Source organism: Dipodomys merriami, unplaced genomic scaffold (assembly GCF_024711535.1).
Source record: "Dipodomys merriami isolate MVZ:Mamm:240054 unplaced genomic scaffold, mDipMer1.0.p SCAF_21, whole genome shotgun sequence".
NCBI classification, from domain to species: domain Eukaryota; kingdom Metazoa; phylum Chordata; class Mammalia; order Rodentia; family Heteromyidae; genus Dipodomys; species Dipodomys merriami.
The window spans coordinates 2,582,247-2,609,035 of record NW_027203493.1 but is presented as its reverse complement, the minus strand read 5'-3'; the positions used below and the strand labels follow the sequence as shown (position 1 = coordinate 2,609,035).

At 41.4% G+C, this 26,789-nt stretch overlaps 1 protein-coding gene and 1 long non-coding RNA gene across 6 annotated transcripts; one reads left to right on the top strand and one right to left on the bottom strand.

Moving 5' to 3' along the window:
* On the top strand, nucleotides 1-26,789 carry LOC138833868 (uncharacterized). 3 transcript variants are annotated; one of them, XR_011373969.1, is made up of 3 exons: nucleotides 1-157; nucleotides 25,196-25,313; nucleotides 26,604-26,789. It is a non-coding gene; the product is annotated as an uncharacterized lncRNA (long non-coding RNA). The 3 variants fall into 3 exon arrangements; XR_011373967.1 differs by lacking the exon at nucleotides 1-157 and adding an exon at nucleotides 21,537-21,763; XR_011373968.1 differs by lacking the exon at nucleotides 1-157 and adding an exon at nucleotides 22,150-22,413.
* On the bottom strand, nucleotides 1,408-22,173 carry LOC138833867 (glycine N-acyltransferase-like protein). Of its 3 annotated transcripts, XM_070032260.1 has the most exons (8): nucleotides 22,016-22,173; nucleotides 21,507-21,661; nucleotides 16,907-17,011; nucleotides 11,478-11,573; nucleotides 7,938-8,045; nucleotides 6,200-6,326; nucleotides 4,806-4,977; nucleotides 1,408-2,854 (listed from the first exon to the last, which is right to left on the bottom strand). In XM_070032260.1, exons 4-8 carry the CDS (start codon nucleotides 11,553-11,555, stop codon nucleotides 2,452-2,454), a joined length of 888 nt encoding a protein of 295 aa, XP_069888361.1. In that variant the 5' UTR covers nucleotides 11,556-11,573; nucleotides 16,907-17,011; nucleotides 21,507-21,661; nucleotides 22,016-22,173; the 3' UTR covers nucleotides 1,408-2,451. The 3 variants fall into 3 exon arrangements, with proteins under 3 accessions (XP_069888361.1, XP_069888363.1, XP_069888362.1); XM_070032262.1 differs by lacking the exons at nucleotides 7,938-8,045; nucleotides 22,016-22,173 and having other exon boundaries at nucleotides 21,507-21,922; XM_070032261.1 differs by lacking the exons at nucleotides 16,907-17,011; nucleotides 22,016-22,173 and having other exon boundaries at nucleotides 21,507-21,921.

Genomic DNA, 26,789 nt, shown 5'->3' with positions numbered 1-26,789 from the left:
CTTGGCCACTGGAGAAAAGGCTGGCATGGGTTTGTTCAGTGCAGGGAGGCCTCTGCATCTCACGCTTCACTCTTGGTCTGGCGGATCTGTGAACTCTTCAGGGGTGAATGCTGTTGCTATTCATGATATATCCGGAAACCCAATTCTGGACCACAAGGTAAATAACCTCCATACTCAAATGTAGGTTTCTTAGAATGGTCTCCTTACATCCCAGAGAGAGCAACAACTTTTGCAAGACTCTTCTTTAGTTGAGAGCACCATTTGAGTACATTTGTGTCAGAGTCAACTCCAAAGTGTCAGTGGCCTCCCTGTGAATGGAGTCCCACTAGAATGTCTGAGTGAACCAATTCAACAGTGATACCCACTATACACTATGTTGGAAATGAACTTTACAACTTTGAAGGTAGAGGGGTCTGTGGGGGGGGGGGGGGGGGAAAGCAGGAGAAAATGGGGAAAAAAAAGATATCTCTAGACATATTGAAACAACCAAAGTGTCTGTTAACAAATAGATGAAGAAACTATGGCTTGGTATGTGCATGCATTGGAATATTATTCAACTCTATAAAAGAAACAAGATCCTGCCTGACAGGTGTTATGCTAAGTGAAACCACACCACACACACACACACACACACACACACACACACACACACACACACACTTGTATGAGCACACATATGTGGGGTCTAAAATAATTTTGAAACAGTAGACAGCAGGGTTGGGAGGGATGTGTAATCAGGCTGTCAGAGCATCTGACATGGTAGGATGAACAGCGGCATGCAAAAGCACTACTCAGAGAACCAGGCAGACACACAGTCACCTACAGAGAATGGAGTTTTTAATGACAGCAAGGGGCTTACGATACAGAGTAGCAGCCTACCTGGAGAAAGAGGTATCTATTATGGTCAAGAGGCAAAAGGGGAGGATTCTGCTGGAAGCAGGGGGGTGCTCAGCTGGATGCAGAGGTAGCCCATAGCTAGGGCAAGCAGGTCAGGAGCTGTGGTCAGGCCTGGACAAACAGCATTCTACTTATGTAGCTGGAGGCTAGAGATACCTGTGGTTTGGGGAAAGAGGAGGGGGTAGCAATTATGGCCCAATTGTAAGGAAAGGGCAAAGGATTTTAGGTGGAAGCAGTCAAACAAAAATGGGGGAGGACAGGGTAACTAGATGAACATATCCAGAGATGCACTGGATTTGAATTGCACTGCACGTAAGATCCATGCTGAAGGAGATTTCAGCAGATCTTCTTGCACAAACAGAATAATCGAGCAAGTGTGTCAGATAATGGGTCTTTTCATTTGTTTTACAATAATCCATCTGTATGTGCCCCCAAGCCACTTTTTTGGAGACATTCAATACACACAGTAAGAGTTAGTTAAAAGTAAGACTCACAAGGATCACATCCAACTACTATCCTGTGGTAGGCAATATTTATTTAGATAAGCCATATTTAGCATGGTTATTAAACAGTTCAAAGAGCTGCCAAGGAACACACTTAAAAAAACACCTACTTAAGAAATAGGACACAGGGCTGGGAAGGTGGCTCAGTGGTAGAGCACTTGCCTTGCATGCATGAGGCCCTGGGTTCAATTCCTCAGCATCATATAAGCAAAAAGAAAAAAGCCAGAAGCAGTGCTGTGGCTCAAGTGGTAGAGCGCTAGCCTTGAGCTGAAGAGCACCCAGGCCCAGAGTTCAGGCCCCACAACTGGACCAAAAAAAAAAAAAAGAAAAAAGAAAAAGAAATAGGACACACAAAAAAAGAAAAAAAGAAAAAAAAGAAATAGGACACACTTGGCCTCTACATTAAGAAAGAAGAGAGAGGAAAAACTTATGCCATTTACAAAATATACCACGTCTTGGCAAAACTGGGAAGAGCAGACGATGGGCAATAATTCACATGTGAAACAGGAGCTCGTGAAGAAGTGTTCAGGTAGACGCTACAGAATCCAAAGGGACACTGAAAGCCAGGCGTTGGTGGCTCACACCAGCAGCCTAGCGTCTCAGGAGGCTGAGATCTTACGGATGATAGTTTGAAGCTAGCTCAGACAGAAGTCCAGCAGACTCTTATCTCCAAAAACCACTAAAAAGCCAGAAAGGGGAGCTGTGGCTCACAGGGTAGAGTGCCAGTCTTGAGCACAAAAATCCTCATGGACAGCCCCAGGACTGGCACCAAAAAAAACTTTTTTCAATAAATGTAGGAAACTGAACAAGGAAGTGCTAAGTACATAGAGTTCTGGCAATGCCAGGTCTGCTGGATGTGCGGTAATGTGAATCAGGGCCCATGGCTGTCCCGTTAGCCATCTGTTCTACTTCCTTAAAACTCAGCCATGAGTGAGATACTACTCACTACACTTTGGGCTCTCTCTGGGTCCACTTCTCTGCGACACCGGCCACCTCACAGCCCACCTCACTCAGCCTTGAGTGTTCAGAGCCACAGTTCCACTGGTTCCAATCATAGAGGTTCACAGTTCCACTGATTCCAATCACATGGCACGGGGAGATGCTGCAGAGTTTCACACATTTTCTGCACAATTTTGTTGGAACTGGATGTATTGTTATATGCAGGGAAGCCAAGTGTTTCCAGAGCCCACCCCTGTATATAAAGGACATAGGAGCTGAGGCCTTGGGCCCGGTACTTGGGCACAGTGCCACCCATTCGGATCTCTCCAGTCTGGTCCATCAGGGCCCAGGACACAGGAGTGCCCTCAGGTCCAACAACGCAGGTAGAAGGGAAGGTCTGGATACAGCGCTTGATGAATCTCTGGCTCCTCTCATTGCCACCAAAAGCCCAGAATTGATCCACCAAGGCCGCATGGCTAACATCCAGTAATGCAAGTTTAAACAGCTCTTGGTTACTATTGAGAAAAATTGGGGGAAACAGTCCAAAATATTAGGTACACTGTGAAGCATTCCATTTATCCCGCACCCCCCCCCCCGCAAATTCTATTGAGAGGTAAGTAAGTAGGAACAGAAGTCATGGTACAGTACTCTCTACATTCAGGTGAGATTCATAAGTATGTGCTATTGGATGATGTCTCTCTGCTTCCATTTCTTCTCGCATAGGTTGGAATGTATGAATGGTACTTTGGTCAGACAGAAATGAATGTCAAAGAATGACTCTGTTATGAGTACAGAAGATTGTAGAGATATTCCACAAAGTCAGTACTGTTCTTTTTCACATTGCTGTGACCCTCCACATAAATGAGACATGTTCTGTCATGCTCACTGAATACATGAGAAAACTTAGTAAACAGAAAATAAATAAATGTCCCAAAGCGCTCACTAGCAAGCAGTAAATCCAGATTGTAGAATCACGGACTGGGAAGTACTGGTATACAGGATCATTGGATACTTGTGAAGACATGGGAAAGTTGTTATGGTATCAATGGTATGAAGAGCTGATGAGATGTGAAGATCCTTGAAGCATATAAATGGCTGTCAGGAAGGATTCTAAAAAGAGCTCAGGATATAGAACTAGAGAACCTAGACTGAAACCCCAGTTCTATCCTTCAATGACTGCATGGTGTACAAACCACTCCATCTGCAGAATATGTTTTCTCTAAGGAAACAGAAGAAACGTCTCCTACCCTGATTATCCCAAGGTGAATTAAATGGATTGTGAATTCAAAAGAGTCTCAGCAGGAGATGCTCTTGGGCTCCAAGGCACTTCACACTGGGAATATAAAGCTGTTCAGTACACATTAACACAGAGAAGGCCAGGGGACTGAGCCTCTACAGATCAAATTCCAGTAATGTTTCCAGCTCTATTCAGTGTGACACTAAAAATGGATGAAGAGAAATACGCAATTTGCTTAACTGATCTTTTTTGGAAAGTGTTTCTTCTGTGCAATGTGTGTTTCTAAAGAGCCTACTACATGCCAGGCATGCTTCTGGTTATTGGGGACCCCTCAGGAGATAATGGAAAGAGGATCCCTACTATTAAGTACTTCAAAGTTAGCAAGAAGACTCAAAAAAAAAAACCCAAACAGGTAGATGCATACTAAAATAAGCCACTTTGGGTGCAATGAAGAAAATTAAAATTAGGTTTTATAACAAAGAATTCAATTGTGGCTGGTTTTAGCACTCTGCAAAGAACTGTCAAAGGATAGGAAATTGGAGAGTATGAGTGGCAAAACAAAAGGGCAAACAGGTGGAGACCAGAAGAAAGGACATTTTAGGCAAGCATAGAGCAATCTAGTCACAGAAAGGCGCGTGTGCATGTGTGACAACTAGGGAGCAGGAAGGTCAAGCTGTGAGTAGGAGAGAGCAAGAGGCAGAAACAAGCGATCCCAGCTACTCAGGAGGCTGAGATCAGAGGATCACAGTCCAAAGCCAGCCTGAGCAGGAAAGTCCATAAGACTCATTTCCAAGTAGCCACCAGAAATGTGGAAGGAAAACTGTGGTTCAAATGCTACAATGCCAGCCTTGAGCAAGCGAAAAGAAACCCAAGCACGAGTGTGAGGCCTTGATTTCAAGCCCCAATTCATGCTTGTGTGCTTGTGCACGCGTGCATGTGCGTGCACACACACAATCAAGACGAAGCTGCAGAGGTGATGGGTTCTCACCTCATGGGGACCATAAAAGAGTACGGATTTCATCCAAGGTGAGATGAAAAAAACCATGGATGGCTTTTAAGGAGATGAATTACATAATCCACACTACATACTGCAAGGATCAGCCTGGAAAACGATGTGATCCACGTTACATACTAAAAGATGAACACTGGGTAGGGAGGCGAGCATGAGCTCAAGGAGAGAGTCAGAACCACTTCCCGTGGCTTTAGTAGAGAGTTATCTTTAAACTCACATGGCCTTGGGTCTGCCTGAGTTACCACATGAAGTCTTAGTGGTCACCAGGAATGGCAGCAGCCGCTGTGCCGTCTTAGGCATCATGTAGAGTAGGCGTTGTGTTTTCTTCACCTTGGACAAATTAGCAGCTGCAAGACTTTGTATCACTTCCTCCAGGCTGGACTGTGAACCTGGATTAGAGTGGGGAAAGAAGCACATTAGAAAAATATAAGTGGCCAAGTGCACTAGCTCATGCCTATAATCCTAGTTACTCAAGAGGTTGAATATGAGACTTGAGGTTCAAAGCCAAGCCAACCAAGAAAGTCCATGAGGCTCTTACCTCCTATGAACTACCCCCCAAAAGTGGGAAGTGGAATGGTGGCTCAAAAACTTGACTAAAAACTCAGTGGCCCAATGCAAGTATGAATAAATGAACATCAGATCATCCTACCTCTAGTGTTGTCACCAATGGTACAGCTGTGGACAAAGACATGTTCCTCTTATGTAAAATAGAATACTGAAAACCCACCATATACCTGTGAAGCCCAAGGAGAAATGGCATTTAAGTAATGGTTGGCCTTGTGTGTGCACATGATTATATACCCCCACTTCATACTTGCACTAACCCTGTGCTTTATGTGTGTTTTTTCAAATTATCTATCCTTATTGGAAAAACACTGAGCACTAGATAACTTTGAGTGACTTGCCCAAAACTCACAAAGCAAGAAGCTGAGGAAGAATGTCCCCCTCAGGACATGCTGACTGACTACAGTGGGCATGCTCAGAACTATAGCCAGTGTTCAAGGTGACCTACAAGGTGTTTGGGGGCACAGTAAGATGTCATTCTAATTCCAGGAATGGAAGCCCAGAGGACAAACTTTGGTTCCACACCCAGCTATCTCAAGACATTGTGAACTTGTGATCAGACTACACCATGGCTCCTCAGCCAACAAGAAATTACCTTTCCCCACAGTTCCTTTGCAATCTAGTCCACTGAAAAGATGGAAAGAAACCAAAACCACAGTGTAATAAATCAAAGGATAGTAAATATTGATGTACCCACACAAAACAAGATTTAAACCAAATAATAGACCCATGTTAAGGAATGAAATGAAGATCTTCCAGCCCAGGATCAGATGAATTCACAGATGAATCCACAGATAGAATTCACCAGATGAATTAATTGTATAAGGCCTTCAAAGGAGCTCCAATACCCCTCAAACTCCTCAATGAAATTGGAAGCGAAAGTTCACTACCAAACTCATTCTATGAAGCCAGCATAACCAAGAGGAAATGATCATTAGATTAAGATTCTGAAGTTTGCTAGTTTGGTAGAAGGAAGGCCATCATGGAAAATGACCATACAGGTGTAAACAAACCACAGGCAGACTCTACACACCTCCCTCCCCTTACTTTGAATCTGCAAATGTTGTTTCCAGTTGATGACATCTGATGTACCAAGGAACTCATGACAACTCTTGGGCTCCTTGGAGTAGATTTGGTAGGTGTTGGTGAAATTATCAAGGTCATCTCTCATCTCCTGTTGGATGGGTGACATGGAAAACATCAAATTGCTTATACCAAGGATATTCAGTATTTCCTTGCATCTTATCATTCTGCTGTGGTACCAACTTAAATATGCATATTTTTCACATCTTATCTCCACTCTTGAATTGTGTTCATCATGAAGTCAAGTTGACTTGGCTTTGTTATACTCAAATTTTCCTGAACAACCTGCTTGATTCCCTCACCACCAACTCAACAATAATACTATGAAAAATTAGCAGGTTTTTGTTTGTGCTACTGGGACTTGAACTTGGGGGATTGGGTGTTGTCCTTTAGCTTTTTTGCTCAAGGCTGGAGCCCTACTACTTGACTTATACCTCCATTTCTGACTTTTTGGTGTTTAATTGGTTATAAGACTCTCACAAACTTTTCCTGCCCAGATGGCTTTGATCTTGTTATCTGTCTGTCTGTCTATCTATAGATTTCTCTCTATCTACAGATACAAGTTGTTTTATCATCCCAAAAACAAATTGATTTTGGATGAAGCCAGGAAAATATCATATATATATATATATGATACATGTGTATATTGCATATTTATATATATTGCAAATATACATTTTATAATATGTACATTTAAAATATATACTATATACACATATATGGCATGCATGTAATATACATCCATTTGTATATACGTACATGTTTACAGATATAGATAACTATAGATATATAGTTACATAGATAGATAGATAGACAGATAGATACACAGATAGATACTGTTGTTTTCTAGGATTTACCCACCACCATTTTTACCTCTAATGGTTTATATTTCCATATGCATCATAATAATAGTGATTGTCTATTCCCTTGTGCTTTAAAAATGCTGTACATTTACATTTCATTTGCCAATATTTTATACCAAATAATGTTTAGGACTAACCTTTATGTATTTTGAATGTACTTTATATTTTTAATGTGTATGAAACATATTTTTATTTGGGCTGCATTCACTTTGAATGTTATTCAGAAGTCTAATAATAAAGACACACACTCAAGTGTACCTATTGTAATTTTTTCTCTATTTCTCTAACACTCTTCATATTTGCCTATATGCAATTGCAGGCCTTATTTCCTCTCCTTGGAATGTGTCTCTTGCTCTTTGCAGCCTCTCAGACCTACTGAACATCAAAATCAATTTGAGTGACATGTCTACTTGGACAGCTCTCCCATCATCTATCCCATACCCTCTGAGATTCTAATTTTAGTCATCTCTCAGCTAGTGTCCCTTTCTGTATCTTCAAGAATAATCATCAATGTCAATTGCCTTCTTCTTCTTTTTTTGGTGGTTCTGAGATTTGAACTCAGATCCTCATGCTTGCCAAGGAAGCACTCTATCATTTGAGCCATGCACCCAGCCAAGAACAACTTCATAAAACAAAAGCCAATATTTTGCATGCTCTGGCACATGTGCACATCACGTTGGAACCCATCCGCTCACTTTGTTTTCCTGCAGGACAGGTGCATGTCAGCATAGCTGGGCTTCAGCTCTGTTTCCCTGAAGTCTGGCATATGTCCAGGTTCATGGTACACAAACAGCAAATACAAACACAGGGTCAAATTCATTCCACACCTCACCACTGACCTGCTCCTGAGGACGAACAACCACGGTATTATAATCAGGCCACTTGTCCACCAGGGCCTTTAACTTGAATGGGTTTCCCTGGTTCATGAGGAAGATGGTACTATACACCTGTAATGTTGCAACACAGTGGGAGATCAACACACAACACAGGAACAGGAAAGTGCCTGGTTCTTTCTTATTTATTTTTTTTCTTTACCAGAAAGAGGCTTGCTTCTGTGAGAATCAGGATGAGTTACTGATGGGGTATTAGCTCCATTTTCAGGTTGTTTTCTAGTCCTCAGCACAAATAGAGTTATTGATGAAGTCATGAGAATACCATATATATATATGTATATCCATACATATATAATGTATGTGTATATGTATACATGGCATATGTACATACATATTATAAATATACATTTATATAATATACATATATAACATGCATAATATATAATATACACATATATAGTAACATATATACATGTCCATGTATGTGTATATCATATCTGTGTATACATGTATATAGCTAAATATCCAGGTAACTAAAATAATCACTCACTCTTATAGTACAGAATTAACTTTCATGCCTTCTCATTTGCTTCTGTGTATTGACATATACAATAAAGTCACCTAGTAAACACTAGCTTAAAATCTATTTTTCGTTTTTCAACATAACGACTTGTACATCTCATTGTTGCAATGGGTCCACCTGTATCCCTAGTTAAATGATTTGGTTTTTTTTCCCTTCCCCTCCACAAATTATACCAACATCAAATACAGTGAAAGCAGGGGTGATACTGTGGGGGAGGGACATACAAAGCAACATAGAAATCATCTTATAAATATGTTAGAAACAATTGCATGAAAAGAAAACAAAAACAAAAAAAATTGAATACTTAACAACTTTGGTGGGGGGTGGGGGAGGACCGGGTGGGTGGAGGGGAGGAGTATGGGAAGGGATGGGAAGGGGAAACAAAGAGGAGGCAACAATGCTTTATAAGAAATGTTCTCGTTATCTTGCCCATGTAATTGTAACTCTTCTGTACGGTATTCTCACAATAAAAAAAAATCTATTTTTCAAAATAAACTGTATGTAGGCCTATTTCCACATCAACAAATACAAACCTATGTAATCAGGCTTCAGGATTGATATGTGTGTGTGTGTGTGTGTGTGTGTGTGTGTGTGTGTGTGTGTGTGTGTGTGTGTGTGTGTGGCCCTTGTCTTTGCTAGGCAAACAGTCTTCCACTGAACTAAATTCTCAACCCTGAATAATATTTATCATATTCTTTAAAACCTATAATTAATTTCCTTACTTCTCTCTTCAGATTATTTCAATATCCTTAGATACTTTAATTCTTCAAGGAACATTTTTCCTTCCTTTAAAAAAAAAACATGTCTACAATGACAAATTCTAGGATCATTTCTGTGTCAAAGCCACCTGACTCCTAAAATAATTTCCTGTTATCATATATCTAAATTGCTGTCTGTAAAAGTCATTTCCCACCTATCTGATAAGGACAGAAAACACACTACCAAAATCACACAGTAGGCAACCTGTGTAACTTTATCCAGCAGCATCTCTTCAAACTCCAGTGACCCAAGAGAAACAGGAAAAAATGAGCCCCTCCTAGCTGGAAAGGGTCTCTTGGTTATGGGGTGGAATATTCTTTTCTGTTTCTCTCTCTTCAAAATTCCTGGATTTCTTTTATTCTCCTTGCTAAACTTTACTCATCTTCCCCTAGTTTTAAATAAAGAAACTAAAATTTCTTTTCCTTCTTTTTGCCCTCTCGGTGGTGGGGCTTGAACTCAGGGCCTGGCCCTTTCCCTCAGCTCTTTTTTTAATAAGTTTTTTTTTTATTATAAATATACTGTACAGAGGGGTTACAGTTACATGAGCAAGGTAATGAGTACATTTCTTATCAAGCATTGTTGCCTCCTCCTTTGTTTTTCCCCTACCATCCCTTCCCTCCCACATCCATAACTACCCCCCCCACACACACACACACATAGCTGTCCCTCAGCTCTTTTGTTCAAGGCTAGTGCTCTACCACTACGAGCCACAGCACCACCTCTGGCTTTTTCTGAATAGTTTATTGGATCAAAGTCTCACGGACTTTCCTTCCTAGACTGGCTTTGAACTGTGATCCTCAGGTCTCAGTCTCCTGAATAGATAGGATTACAGACATAAGACACTGATATCTGGCTAAAATCGCTTATTAAAATTTTTTTCTCTCTCACTTTTCTTGTGCCTGTCCTGGGGCTTGAACTCAAGACCTACCTGCTATCCCGGTGCTTTTTTTTCCCTTAAGGCTAGCCCTCTAACCTCTTGAGCCACAGCTCCTCTTCTGCTTTTTGGTGGTTAATTGGAGAGAAGAGTCTCACAAACTTTGCTGCCTAGGCTGGCTTCAAACCATGATCCTCAGATCTCAGCCTCCTGAGTAACTAGCATTATAAACAGGAGCTATGAGCACAAAGCAAACTTTTATTCATATAAGCAGTTAATGATATATTCCCCATTTATCCATTTTACTTCACAAATCTAGATATGTTAAATATTCTTTTTCATTAAACTGATCTATTCTAACTTTATGACTTTGAAGCATGGTTTATTTCACTGTAGTTGGTAATGTTTACAAAAATTCAAATTAGTCTATCTTGGTCAAAATGTACAAACATTTGAATATAATATGTATTCTATTATTGGTGAGATGATTATATTTTAAATGTCAATTTGTTTGACATGGCTCCTATATTGTTTAAGTCTTCTGTATGTTACATGTTTTCAACTATTCTATAAGAGTGTTGAAGCTTTTAATAATACTTGTGGGCTTATCTAATTTCTTCCTTTCACTTAATTCATCTCTAGTCTCATGTATTTTAAGCCTTTGTTGTTATGAGGATAAAGTACAGCAGTCTTTAAGTCTTTGGGGTAAATTAATATCTTTATCTAATAAATACTCATCTGTCTACTTAATATGATACAAAGGCATTATATTTGGCAATATTCTACTTTCCTTAGAATATGAAATAAAACTTCCAAAGATAATACTACTAGACTAGAAATTACTTACCCCAAATTACACATAATCATTGAAGAATCAACAAACATTCCTTACTACTAGGACCAAGGAAGAGTCACGCGGCCAACCTCTTAACCAGACATGTGACTATTTAGGAAAACAAACATTCATGTATTCATTTTAGTTAACTTTGCAACTCTGGAAAACTTCCTGTGTTCTACCACATAATTCTAGGAAGAATATAAGGAGTGGCTTTCAGTCATGATGCAGCAAAGATCCTACTAGATTCAAGGATAGCTTTGCCAGTCACCATCAATACAGTTTTGCTCAAGCAATACAAACAAGCCCCCATTTCTTCTTCAGTTACACGGGTGCAGCACATCTGCCTTCCACTGGGCTGATGTCAACTAAACCAGAATCAACAAAATGAGGGCCCGGCACAGAAGAGCCCTCAGCAGATCTTCTTGCTCATTCACTGCTGTTTGGTGGCCAGCAGATAGATCATCAATCCTTTGTCCCTGAGAATGACCTTACCTTCAAGGACTCAGGGAGGCTCTTCCTTAGGGATTTCTCTAGCATCTGCAGCGCCTGTGGGCCTTGCAAAGGGAACATCTTGGCAAGTATCTCAGCCTAAAGAGAGGGTCAGGAAACATAACAGAGTGAGAAGAGCTGGAGGACATAACAGGCAGATAGGCATTAATGGCTAGAGCTCTATTCCTGTTGTTTCACTCAGTTTCCATTCTCTAATTTCAAGAAATGATAGGGCTAGTGGAATGGAGATGCCACTCTCTGAAATTAGCTTTACTATTATTTAATTTTTTAACATTATAGACATATTTGTTTCTATTCTTATCATACCCAACATTCCAACAAGTCCCCCTAATCTAGTCTCTAAAGAATGCGTGACTATCCTTTCTGATTAAGTTTCTACATGTGTGAAGCCTGACTCTGATATGAAGAAGCTGTATAATATTGAGCAAGTTACTTAACTCCACATTGGCTGTATTTCTTCACCTATATCAGCATTTTCAAAGAGTATAACTGAAGCTAGACGCCAGTAGCTCATGCCTGTAATCTTAGCTACTCAGGAGGCTGAGATCTGAAGATCATAGTTTGAAGCCAGCCTGAGAAGGAAAGTCCATGAGACTATCATCTCCAATTAGCCACCAGGAAGCCAGAAGTGGAGCTATGGCTCACTTGGTAATGTGCAAGCCTTGAGCAAAATAAAAGGCAAATGACAGAGCACAGAACCTTAGTTCAAGTCCCAAGGACTAGCGCAAAATAAAATCATTATTCTTGTTTTTATTTCCAAGTCATGTGTGAATTGTACCTATTCACTTTAATCCCAGTTCGCAATTGTTCACAAACTTTGTTTCATCCCTAAACATAGGAGTGCATTACTAAATCATATAAACATCTCTATATTTCTACCCACTGTGTCAAATTGGAATTATTACAAGAATAAAATCATAAAGTGCTGAGTAAAATGGCAAATAAACGGCTGTGTTTGGAAAATGACCACATCGAGTGTTCTGCCTAAACTTGGTGAGATTTCACAGAAGAGGGCTATTGCCCCTAAGCGTTGAGCTACTGGGATCTTAAAGGAGAGAGCACAGGAACCATTGGACAGGATAGGATGATGGAAAATCAACTCTTCTCTAAGCTCTTTGAGTGCCCTGTGTGTCTTTTTGTTAGGAATGATGAAGAAAGGTCAGCTGGTTAGACTCACAAGGTGGTTAGGCTTAAACTTAGAGCTTGCAAAACCCTGTTTGTCAGGGCAAAGTCTCAGTGGTCCAAAGTCATTTGTTTTTCCACTACCTTCTACTTTCCTGCCAGTTTATTGACATGATTTCTGGTTTGGCCTGTGTGTGTGTGTGTGTGTGTGTGTGTGTGTGTGTGTGTGTGTGTGTGTGTGTGTGTGTGTGTGTGTGTGTGTGTGTGTGTGTGTGTGTGTGTGTGTGTGTGTGTGTGTGTGTGTGTGTGTGTGTGTGTGTGTTACGAAACTAACACCATTTGGCTCCATCTCTGCTCACTTTAACTCCCCAAATCTCTGTTCACTGAGCTCAGGGCTTTCTTCCCTTTTGCTTCATTTTTAAAAACACTCATCCTTGGAATGAGCAAAGCAAATCTATATTTGCACAAATAGTGCTGGTATTATTTATTTCTGTTGCCTCCAATTAATTACCAAAGAGCCTGTGCTACTTTTGGGGGTGTGTTGCTTTCACATATGGGGAAATGCTTGGACTTAGGAATTGTCTGCATGTGTTTTCCTTAACTTGAGTGTTCTCATTGGTCAGTAATGGGATTCTTACTACTCCTTGAACTCTCTCATGCTTGAAAGTTCCCAGCATGATTGCTTCACACATCAAGTTGTGTGAACTTCGGACTAATAAGTGTTCAAAGAAGCCCCTCTCCTGGTTCTCTTCTATCTAAGGAGACAGATATGCAACTTTCACAAATTAGCAAACCATCCTCACTGAGAAGGAAGTTGCTTCTTTACTCTATGCAGTGGGCTGTAGGCTAAAGCCTGATAAAATTCACATCGTTTTTGTGAGCAATGTTTTATGCAGTACTGGAGATCTTTACCCAGGACATTGCACATGCTAAACAAGTATTCTATATCTCCAATCCCTTGTCAGAAACATTTCAACTGCAAAGATTGGTCTAGGCATCTCCCTTGTTTGTCTCCACACAAGACCACAGAACACATCTTAAACACAATACCTGTTTTCCCACCTCTGACTTCTCTTCATTTTATTTAATCTCTACTTCCATACTACCTTCCAACCCTTGGTTTTAATCTTTTACAATGTCCTAATTAAATACCACGTGTTGTCTGGTTGACTCGTCCCATGAGAACTCCACTCACATAGAACTAATTGTGCTCTTTTCTGTAGTCTCTAGACTTTTATTAGAAACCTTGGACCAAAGGATGATCATTCCTCTTGTAAGCTTACAAATTCCTCTGGTTAGGACATACACCAAGGATTTGGACTAAATAAGCAGTTATTTAGTCATGTCATCTGCACAGTACAAAGAGTCATAGATTCATGTGTTCCAGGCATTCATGTGGTCTAAATGCCTGTGACTTCCCTCAGTTCCTGTGCTAAAATGCTAACTCCTGAGAAGGTGATACATCAAGGGAGGTTGAAGGAACGGTATGTGAGGACATACCTTGGCGAGTACAAGAAGACACCATCTATCTATTTCTGAGTTAAAAAAAAACTCACTATTGCCAGGGGCCGGTGGCTCACACCTGTAATCCAAGCTACTGAGGAGGCTAAGATCTGAGGATCACCGTTCAAAGCCAACCTGGGCAGAAAAGTCCGTGAGACTTTTATCTCCAATAAACCACTAGAAAACCAGAAGTGGTGCTGGGGCTCAAGTGGTAGAATGCTCACCTTGAGCTGAAGGATGCAGGGATAGCACTCAAGCCCAGAGTTCAAGCCCCACGACCGACAAAAACAACAACAAAAAAACAAAAACAAAAAATTTAAAAAAACCTCACTATTGCCAGACATATATCCTGCTAGCCCTTTGACCTTTGATTTCTCAGCCCCCAGAACTATCATAGATGTATTTCTGTTGTTTACAAACCAGTCCTTTTGTGATGCTGGGTTGTGGCAGCCCCTAAAGAGTAATATCACTCCAAGTCCATCTATTAAAGGACATGAGAATATTTAATAGACTAGAAGCACCTGCCCTGTTTCAACCTCCAAAAGTCTCATGTCAGTTGAAATGTAACATTTCTAAAGAGTATTTTGACATGTCAAAATGCCTTTCCAAAACAACCTACGTTAAAAATAAGAAGCAAGTTAGAGTTTGAGGTCAGAATAATGAAGGTGTAACATTGTCCAGTCCATTCAGCACAAACTTCTGCTTATGTCCACACATCTTGAAATAGAAACAGTTTTTGTCAACTAGTGCTTTTGTTGGTGGTAGTGGTGGTGGTGATGGTGGTTGTGAGTCCTGAACTCTGGGCCTGGGCTCTGTCCCTCAGCTCTTCAGCTCAAGGCTAGCGCTCTACCACTTGAGCCACAGCACCACTTCCAGCTTTTTTTGCTTATGTGGTGCTGAGGAATCAAACCCAGGGCCTCATGCATGCAAGGCAAGCACTCTACCACTGAGCCACCTTCCCAGCCCTCAATTAGTGCTTTTGACTAAAAACTGAGACAAGCTAAGGGATCCAGCATTTTGGCAGGTTGCCAGTGTTCAAAATGAGCAAAGTCTTAGGAAAAAACAGCAGCAAGCATACTTTAAATCCTTTGAAAGAGCTATTCTAGTTCCTGGAATGTATTCAGAGTGGGAAAATAAAGAAAAATATCTCTAGGAACAATTACACAAGGTATAAGTTATTTTGTGCACATTTATAGATATTACTACATAGAAATAAAACAGAATCAGAAAGAAATACTTAAAACGATAGTGTCATTATGGATGAGTATTTTGAAATTCATACTCAGTGGGTTTTTTTTCCATATCCTCAGTACGTGGGTCGTTTGATAGAATTTACTCAGTTCTATTGAAACTTTAAGGAGAGCACTTGAGTCCGTGTGAACTTCCTTCACTTACAACAGTACAGACCCCCAGTGATGGTGGGCGGCTGTATAGTATGTCAGCTAATGTTGGTCAGGAGACATTGGTTTTGAAATGTTTGATTAGCTCAGCTCCCAAACAGTGCTATTTCTGTTTAGCAGTACCAAGGCATGTTGTAAAATCAACAAAGAATAAAGGATAGCTTTGTATTTTTGTCACTGACTAAATTGCACGGGAAATATTTATGAAATAGATCCTTAAAACCGTTTTATAAAGCATACAAAAAATGATTGTGGAGGGTCTTTTTTTCATGATGATAGTAAATCAAATTTCATTGCACATTAATATTTTGTATATCATTTCACAAAAAAAGTTGGTTGCAAATGCTGAAATAAGAATACAGGCTTACCTATTGTAACAATGAGATATACAAGACACTGTTGAAAATGAACTTTACAACTTTGGTGGGGGGAGGGAGGAGTTGGGGAGGTGGGAAGGGATGGTAGGGGAAAAACAAAGGAGGAGATAACAATGCTCCATAGGAAATGGACTCATTACCTTACTCATGTAACTATAACCCCTCTGTACACTATTTTTACAATAAAAATAAATTTTAAAAGTTTGTTGTACATTTTGCAACCTGTCTGTTCACGTAGGAGGAAGATTTTATGTAAAAAAAATTAAATTTTTCTGTAGGAAAATAGGTGCAATAATCAAGGTTTTGATGTTCTGAATTTCTGTCTTAGGGGGTTTATCTTACTATGTTTAAACTTAACATTTCCTGTACTAACATTTGGAGGCGACATACCTTAACTAAAATAAAATTACATATGTGTAAAACAAAACAAAGAGAACACTTGATTGTCCTAGATATCAGGAAGCAAAGGTTAAAAACTGACTGCCGTACGATGCTGGCAGAGGATTCCATAAGACAGAACATCTGACATCAAATAAATGTCACTGGAACTAGAATTCTCTGCCTGGGTGCTCTTACATTTTCTGTCACTCAGCTTCCATGGACAGCAAGCTCCCAAATCCCATCATACTTAGTAATTCAAAATAAAACTTGCTTTCTCCACTACAACAACCAATTTCTCATGGGAACTCATAACTGCTCTGTGTAGAGTAGCTGCCTGATGTAATGCAAAGTTTTCAAAAAGGAAGAACTTCCTTTGCCCTTGGCATAACTCCTAGCACGAACAAATTCAGAAATTCCTAACTACAGCTAAAGGAATCATTTTGATTCTTCCTCAATCCATAAGGAGACAAAGAGATGACAGGTCCCAGAGGCTCTTGTCTTTAGTCTCACCTGAGAAGCCGTCTCCTAATTCAGTCTCTACAGAGGTCTCTAAAGACAAGAAGCAGAAGAATGTTCCAGAAAATGAGCTATCCCCTTGCAGTAGGCTGGTTCTGAAAGGTGAACTTACCTATGTAACTTTGATCTGTGTTGCTCTGGAAACCTGTTGTGTTCAAGTCCTCATCCATGCATCAAACTGTGCCAGTTTCCCACAGAGCCCAGTATTCAAGGAAACCTGTAATGTTGAGCAGTTGGCAGGGACCTGTCAGAGCATTCTGAGGCTCATTGCGTAAGTCCTGGTCTGCTTTCTGATGCCATAGACCCCACCCTTGCTCAACACCTCTGAAGTGTGAAAGCAGATGACCAAGAGTTAGCTGGGAGGGGGGTGGATCTCCATAACCAACACCCCTTTTCCTCCCTCTCCTCCCTCAAGTGGCTGCAGCAGAAGCAAGAGCTGGTGATTTTTCCTATCTGATGTTCAGCACGGGATTTCTTTCTCCCACCATTTGTAAACTACTGATTTAGAAAGACTAAGATCCTATCATTTTCTTCGATTGAATTTTGTGATGTCTAAGCTGAAGGAATAGGAAGCAAATCACACACCTAGACACACCATAAGTAAACTATTGAGAAAAAAAAAGCAAATATAAAGAGAAACGCTTAAAGCAATGTGAGGAAGCACGGCGCATTGCACGGGGGAATCACAGTACAAACAATGGCTGACACCCAGAAGATACATCATATGGTCCAGAAAACAAAGGAAACAGCATCTTGAAATGCTAAAGGGTAAATAGCCACAGATTCAAGAGCATATCAAACCAAATATCTTCTTTTTTATTTTTGTGCCATACTTGTGCTTAAACTCGGGGCCTTATGTTCTCGCGTGGACTTTTGGCTCAAGACTGGTGCTCTACCACTTGAACCATACCTCTACTTTTGGCTTCTGGCTGGTTAACTGGAGATAAGAGTCTCTCTGTACAGGCTAGCTTTGAACTGAGATCCTCACATCTCAGCCTCTTGACCACAAACAAAATTCCTTTTGTCTTCCATTAGTAAATGTTATCCTTCAGCACAATCTCATGAAGTGAACATTAATATTTACAGACACTAGTCTGAGAAACACTAACTCAGCAGCCTGGAGGAGGTGATATGCTCATTAAACCACTGTCTCACCTGAATTCAAGTTAGTTGGATTCTACTAGTCTTACTACCAGTGTGATCATAGGCATTTCTCTGAACCCAGCTTCATTACCTAGAGAGTGAAGCATTTTTATTCCCTTTTCCACAAGATCATAGAAAGTCTGAATAATAATGCATTGTTATCAAAGACCAAGTAGCCAGGTGCTGGTGCCTCACACCTATAATCCTAGCTATGCAGGAGGCTGAGATTTGAGGATCACAATTCAAAGCCAGACTGTGCAGAAAAACCACTGAGACTCTTTTTTTTTTTTTTGGGGGGGGGTCTGGTCGTGGGGCCTGAACTCTGGGCTGGTCACTGTCCCTCAGCTCTTCAGCTCAAGGCTAGTGCTCTACCACTTGAGCCATAGCACCACTTCCAGCTTTTTTCTTTTTGCTTGTGTGATGCTGAGGAATCAAACCCAGGGCCTCATGCATGCAAGGCAAGCACTCTACCACTGAGCCACTTTCCCAGCCCCAAGACTCTTATCTCTAGTTAACCATCAGAAAGCCAAACCTGGAGCTGTGGTTCAAGTGGTAGGGCACTAGCCTGGAGCAAAGGATAGGGCTAAGGCCCTGAGCTCAAGTTCCAGGACCCCTCTCTCTCTCTCTCTCTCTCTCTCTCTCTCTCACACACACACACACACACACACACACACACACACAAAGACACACAAAGATTTAGTATGCAATACATAAATGTACACATTGCTATCTTTACTGGCTTAGGTCATACAAAAAGTAAGGAGAGTGAGCTGAAATGCTAAACCTAGGTTTATTTTGCCCCAAACCCTCTGAGAGTTCAGAATCAACAATTGTACCTCCACAGTAATTGATATTACATAAATATACATATTTCTATGTATATAGATATATGTATATATACATATATGAGATCTTATCATTGAGATTTTATATGTATCATGTATAGATATATAACTGAGATTATACATATCATTGAGATTATATCTAACTCATATATAATATGGATAATTAGGATTTTCTATATGTATATATAATGTGTGTGTGTCTACAAGTTGGCCCAAATCTTTATTTATAATAACTGTATTCACAGAATACAGTTAAGAACCGCTCTTGATTCACAGACAACGTCTATTCACAGATTGCGCTGTGTGCTCTCCCAATGGAGTGTCATGTATGAACAGAACACAGTCTATGTCACCTATGCTGCTAGTTTCCCAGGGACCAAGGTCCTGCAGCCCTAGCTTCAGTTGATCAAATGTTTATTTTCCCCCATAAATGCATGAAGAAACTGTGGTTGGAAAAAAATAAGGTAATTAACTGCTTCAAGTTCTGAAGTTAATAAGAAAATGATGTTTAGCTATGAGGGATTCGATTGGTTAACCAGCAACCTGACGCTGTCAGGTGATGCAGCACATGACAGGGGCTGGGGGAGCACACGCCCTCTCATCACGAGCACCGTGATTACACAGGGGCAGCCCTCAGGCCCAGCCCGGGCAAGGCATGCTCTTGGCCACTGGAGAAAAGGCTGGCATGGGTTTGTTCAGTGCAGGGAGGCCTCTGCATCTCACGCTTCACTCTTGGTCTGGCAGATCTGTGAACTCTTCAGGGGTGAATGCTGTTGCTATTCATGATATATCCGGAAACCCAATTCTGGACCACGAGGTAAATAACCTCCATACTCAAATGTAGGTTTCTTAGAATGGCCTCCTTACAGCCCAGAGAGAGCAACAACTTTTGCAAGACTCTTCTTTTAGTTGAGAGCATCATTTGAGTACGTTTGTGTCAGAGTCAACTCCAAAGTGTCAGTGGCTCTCCGGTGAATGGTTGGATAGAGTCAGACTAGAGTGTTTGAGTGTACCACTTACGTGTGTGTGTGTGTGTGTGTGTGTGTGTGTGTGTGTGTATACCAGTTCCAAGGCTTGAACTCAGGACCTGGGCACTGTCCAGCTTTTGTGCTCCAGGTTAGTGCTCTACCACTTTGAACCACAGTGCCATTTCTGGCTTTTTGATAGTTAGTTGGAGGTGACCCTCTCACAGACTCTTCTGCTCTACCTGGCTTTAAATTGCGATCCTCAGAGCTCAGTCTCCTGAACAACTAGGATTACAAGTGTACACACACACTCAGCATACTTACTTTTTGTTCTCTAAAGCAAATCCAGGCTCCTAGTCCAGGACACTCCCTCAAGCCAACAATTACCCAAAGCAAGAAGATGGAAAATAGAAAGATAAACACTGAGTCATGGCAGAGGCTGTGTGTACTTGAATTTTACCTTTTCTATCTGCGAGGGTGGGCTGTGAACATTACCATTCCCTAACTGAAAGTCAGAAAGAAAAGAAAACATCTAGAATATTTAGCAGCCGAGACATCAAAAAGAGTAACTCTGGCTTTATCACCATGATGCCTTTTCCAAGACTGTTAGGAATAGATAGAAAACATCAGTAATCCTAGACCTGAGACTAAAAGAATGTCCAAACTGCCAACCTAATTAGCAAATAAAGTGATTCTCCAACAGTGTCAAATTCATTTGAGACTAGACATTATAGTGGATGTATGCAGACCATAATAAATTACATGTATATTCAAGGAGAGGGAGACCAGGAAGAGAGTTTTGAAAGGTAAAATGAAGAAGTACAGAAGTTCTTTTGAAACAATTGCCCTTGGCTAGAAGGCTCAATAACAAAGTTGATGTGAGGCCAAAACTAGCCAGGCAGTTGAAGAAAAGTACTTTCTGTGTGAGATGACATCTGGGTGAGATTGTGGCTCTAAAAGAAACATTTGTGAGAGTTCACGTTATCAGGCGTACATGCAAAGAATCCTGTTCCTTCCACGCCTCCCAGATCTACTTATTTGCTTTTGTTCTTAGGGCCTGGCACAAATGAGTCCAATTTGATTCTGACAACTTTCTCAGAAGTAAGAAAGGGGATTTCAGGACGTGTAGGACAAGGTTTTCACCCTCGCTCCTTCCCTTTTGCCTTGTGACCCGGCATTTTCTGTGCCCAGCTTTGCCTTCCTGCCCCTCTTAAAACTTGCATTTCAGAGCAGGGAGACAGAAACTAAGCAATAAAAAAAAAAACCACAGAATCATACTTCCTACACAGTGATGAGTTACAATACACAAAAGTAAAAGAGAATAAAAGGATTTTTTTTAAAGAGAGAGGGAGAATGGAGATACTTTTCTAAGAAGGGGTCAGAGAGGCCGCTCTGTAAACCTGACTTTTGAAAACTGAAGAATGAAGGGAGAGAGCCTAATTCATACTAGAGGGTAGAAAGTTCTAGAATGAGGAAGTATTTCAGGAACTACTTCAGAACAAAGAAAATATTCCATCGTCCATTTGCACTCACTTTTACCTAAATAAATAAATAGAAATTGAGTGTGCCTAACAACCTGTTAACATACTAATTATAGCACACATAAATATAGCCAGATGCTCAGTGTCTTAACACATACGGATGAAGCTAGGATTACATTTCCTGTCATCCTAGCTACTTGGGAGGCTGAGATCTGAGGATCAAGGTTCAAAGTCAGCCTAGGCAGTACAAACCCAAGAGACTCTCCCGTCCCACTCACCAGCAAAAAGCCGGAAGTCAGGCTGTGGCTCAAGTGGGTGATGCCAGAGGGCACTTCCTGTGGCGACTACAGGAAGGCTTTCTCTCACCCTGTTCCTCTCTTCGCGTCTTCTTTCACCCAGCAGTTTCCTAGGGTCCATGCCATGCAATATTTACCTGTTGGTGAAATGAGAAGTACAGGGCAGGTATTGCCCCCAGCTATCCACAAAACTCGCAGGACTCAAGAGTTGCTGGAGAGGCAAATTAGCAGAGACACAGGTGAGTGGGGTCTGAGCTAGCCCAAATGAAGACTAGTTGACAAGACAATTGCACGGGTTTTGCAGTCTGGAGCTAACAGGTGTGCCCTGGGGACGCGCCAGCAAATCTACCCAGCCTCGATGCCTTCATGCAGCGCCAAGCACGCAGAGTCCTGAAAAGGACTTTGCTGCCCTTGCTTAAAGACTGGGTTGCTCCGGGCTTTCCTGGCTGTCAATCTTTACCTGCCTGGCTTTTGCTCCCCAAGCGCGCTACCTTTTTCTAAGGAAGCCCGTGCCTCCGGCGCCATCTGCAGGCAACGCGCGGGACTACACCCATCGCCCCAGGGCGCATCTGCAGCGAGCGTTCCCGGGCAGGAGCCGCGAGCAGGCGGGTCCGCGGAGTCTCACTCTCCCCCGCCTCGCTTCACCGCGTAGCCGCGGAAAGGCAGCAGGTGCAGCGCCTGGAGCCCCAAGGATTTCCCCGCAGCTCGAGTGCAGAATCAGAGCCTGCGGAAAAGCCCGGAAAGCCCCGGATGTCTCCTGCTCCCGGGCCGGGGACCGGGGGACACACCCGCGGGTGGAGACACAAGGGGAAAGTGATTGCTCAAGGTTCATCCAGACAGGGAAGCCGGCTGTGGACAGATACTGCGAGCACTGGGGCCAGGTCGCCAGGTAAATAGGGTGTGGAGTTTGCACTCCCCGCCTTGGGGTCGGGCCTTTGATCTGAGGTGGAGCCCATTTCATCCTAGCTGGTGGCTCTTCTCCTTAACTGGCCCCGCCCCCGCTGCCAAAATTGTCCAATGAGGACCGGAAGCCTGCAGTACGTCTTCGTCCATTGGCCAGACGAGGTGTCCATTCCCAGGAGTTCTTGAGTGAGGGCTTGCATTCTTGTTTTTCTAACTTATTATCTTGAAGTACTTGTGCAAAGGGGTTTCAGTTCCGCGTGTCCGTTTGGTAGCGCAATGCATCTTGATCGACGTCGCCCCTTCTATCATTCTTCCCCATCTCTCCCAACCCCATCCATCCCCTTAAGTTATGGGGCTCCATTCTTCACATGTGTACGTTCACATGTGTACTACTGTCATCTGCCACCCCCTTGTCCTCACCCACCCCTGACCACACAAGTGCCAGCTCCCTGGGATTCATTTTGTTTGTAAGCTAGTTGTTCATTGGAATTCGCCCTCGGCCGCACGCGGCGCAGGTACCATGTTTCACTTAATACATTTCTGCGCGTGCGCGTTGTAACCCTCTGTATACACGTGCAGGCTTGCGTTTGCAGGCAGGAAACACTCCCAGAGGGAGAGCCGTGCGCTCTGCAGGTAGCAGTCACCCACGCCATTGGGGCAACCTTGCAGTTCAGGTCTTTCCGGTTTGGTGATGCACCTGTTGTTTTAAGAGGGCCAGACGATTGGCCAGAGTACCAGGCCTAAATTCCACAACCTGTAGTCAAGGAAATTGGTGACCAGCCAGCTGAGTCGCTGCACATTGTGCCTCGAGCGCTTCAAAGATCCAAGAGCTTTGCACAAAATTGTCCAGGAGACAGTTGCTCCTACCACTGCAAGGACCATTTAAGGGCCGGGAAGGGAGCATCTTAAAAGTTTAGCTTGCAGGCTGAGAGGGATGGTTCATGCCTGCAATCCCAGCTACATAAAAGGAGAATCTCAGTTCAAGGCCAGCCTGGGCAAAGAGGTATTGAGACTCCTGTCCCAACAACAACAAAAAGGTAGATAGGGAGGTGGGTTCCTGCCATTTCTGCTACGGAGGAGGTGTAGGTAACAGACCTGTTTGAGCAAAATAACTAAATCGAAAAGGGCTAGGGGCATGGGCTCAAGTGGTAGAGCACCTTAAGGCTCTAAATTCAACCCCCCAGTACCAAGGGAAGAAGAGGAAGATGGAGAGAGAGAGAGAATTTCTGTGGGTAGCTCTCCGTGTTCTGTAGCCTGAGAGCTCTGCCACCAGGGTGGCAGACCTGTGGTTCCTTCAAGGAAGAATCCTATGAAGCAGAGTTTGCCCTGGCGGCCAGCCATGCATGCTGACCTGGGGGTCTCTTCAAGCAGCTGTTGCCCATCAATGACAGGATGCCTTCATTTCATACACTGGAAATCAGTGTTTCATATATTTGGCCTGTTTGGTTTGGTTTGGTTTGGTTTTCACACTAGGCATTCGCAGTTTTCCTCAGTGCAATTTTTCTTTACCCACTGGCCCTTTTCCTTTCCTTCCTTTTCCCTCTTCCTTTCCTTCTTTCTCTCAAGCTAATTACATTTGTAATGTTGCTTGCTTTTCCCCTTTAATGGGCCTATTAACTTGGCTTGAAATTCCTGAGATGTGTTTAGCACATTTAAGAAGGAAGAGGTTTAAACTGACATTTCATTTCAAATATATTATTAAAAACAACCAATCTGTGCTAACCCTCTGGGGCCTTCGGTTTTGGAAAACCTTGCACTTTACAGTAACCGGGCACCATGAGTAAAGAAACAGGGAAAAGGAAAAAGATTTTCTGCAAAGCAGCTCCACCCTTAATGACTTTGGGCCCCAGACAAATTCTTCTAATTATCTATGTTATGTACTACTTTTGTCTTCAACATGGATTTGTGTTTATTTATCTTGATAAGTTTATAAGTTTATAATAAAAATAATAATAAAAGAACTATATTTTGTTATAATAAATAAACATATATATATATATATATACTCATTTTATGTCTTCAACATAGTGAATAACAAAAAAGTAGTTCAATAGAAAAACGAGCAAGAGGTGTGGACAAGAAGAATATAAAAAAGGATCAGGCTCCACCCATAATTAGGAAAGAACTGTGTGAGTCATCAGAAATACCTCACACATAAGACTGACTAATATTAAAGTTGGCCAATATCAAATTTATGTAGTTATTTATTTTTGTGCTAGTACCAGGGCTTGAATTCAGAGGCTTATGCTTTCATTTGGCTTTGTTGCTCAAGAATGGGGCTCTACTACTGAGTTCATTTTGGGAGGATTTTGTTTATTTGTTGCAGGTTAGCTTGGAAATAGAATATCATAGACTTTTCTACCATGCTGGCTTTGAACCTCGACCCTCAGATCCCATCTTCTTGAGTAGCTAGGATTATAGATGTGAGCCACAAATGCCTGGCTACTATCAATTTTTTTTTTCAAATAAGATCATTGTTGGAAGAGGTGTTACTCCATATTTACACTTCAGAATTCCAAGTGTGATTAGAAAATTAATCACCATTCATTCCCAGGTCTCAGCTGACCAGTGGTGAAGAAGGTATTTGCCTGGATTGGATTAATATCAAGTCTTAATGAAGATCATTTCCCAGTGGTGGAAGTTGTGTAAGATTGTGTACGATACTTTGGCAATAGCTAATAAAACTGAGTGCAAATTCATCCTGAGGTTAAACAATTCTTGAGTAATACTCTAGTGCTTCTTCTTTTTTTTTTTTTTTTTAACTCTAGGACTTCTATATCAAAAGCTCATACAGATAGCAGAACTTTACTACCATCTTTAGTACAACTGAAATGGGCACAATCGGTTCATTTCTTCAGTGGTTTCTGTTCAATCATGAAAGTAAAGGTAAGACCCACTACCATCAACATCAAATAGTTAGGAAGCAAATCATCACAGAACCTTAGCAGGATGAATTTATAGAAAGTTAGAACCAGACAAAATGAAACCACGTGCTACCTGTGCTTTTACTGTATGCGAGGATATCCTTAAAGAAATGTAAGGCACTGAGATTGATGGCTTAAGCCTGTCATCCTTGCTGCTTTCGAAGCAAAGATTTGAGGATGAAGTTCATATATATAAAGATACATTGTTTATATAAAGATATATTGTGTATATAGATATAAGTTTATAATAAAATAATAAAAGAACTATGTTTATTTTATTTTAATAAATATAAAAGGGGGAAGAACAATCCTCATTTAATAATACCTGATGAGAATGAAAAATCAAGCCATAAACTTGAGAATATACAAATGATTTGCATCTAGACTATATATATAATATATACTAATTTTTGTGTCTTCAAAATGATCAATAAGAAAAACATGGTTCAATAGAAAAATGAGCAAGAGATATGAACAAGAAGACTACATAAATATATATATATATACACATACACACACACACACACATACACACACACACACACACACACACACACACACACACACACACACACACACACACACACACACACACACATATATTTGAGAGACTTCATCTCCAATGGCTGGATGTAGTAAGCAGCACTCATACAAGCTCAAGGAGGGTCCAGTGACTGGGCACAATGTACACACCTACCATTCCAGAGACCAGGGGAAACACAAGAAGGAGGATCCAAACAAGTCTAGCCTGGCCATCAATCAAGAGCTTTCCTTGAAAATCAGCAATTCAGAGGAGTGGCTCAAGTAGTAGAAGAGCTGCCTAGCAAATGAAAGACTCTGAGTTCAAACCCCAGTACCACCCTTTTCTCACTTCCCTACCTCCCCCCCCCCCCCGCCCCGCAAAGAAATAGAAAACAAGAAAAGAAACCTGAGATAATAGTAATTTTAAAGCAAGTAGCGATTGTCCATGTGCATGAGGAAGGGCCCTAAGATGGGTATATATATACAGGAGGTGTCTAATGATTACAGTATGCTCGCTCTTAAGCTGGGAAGAAGATAAATATTTTATTATTATATAAAATATAGGATATGATTTACCCAAAGAAGTTTCTCATCCAGAGGTTTGGACATATATAAACACATATACACACTCACATACATACACACACTTACACACACACACCTACACATACACACACGCACGCTTAGAATACATGATATTCTAATTATCTTCATGCTCTCCATTGTTCAGGCTTCTGACAAATGGGCTGCTATTTCCTTCATAAATGTGGAGATGACATTTGTGTCCTTATGGAACTTGTGATCTGAACCAGAAAACGTCATTAAGTGAAGACAAAAATGAGAGATTTTTGTGATTGAAAAGTAATAAACAACAAATCAGTATTTCATGGAAATGGTGGCCCTAATCAAAGTCCAT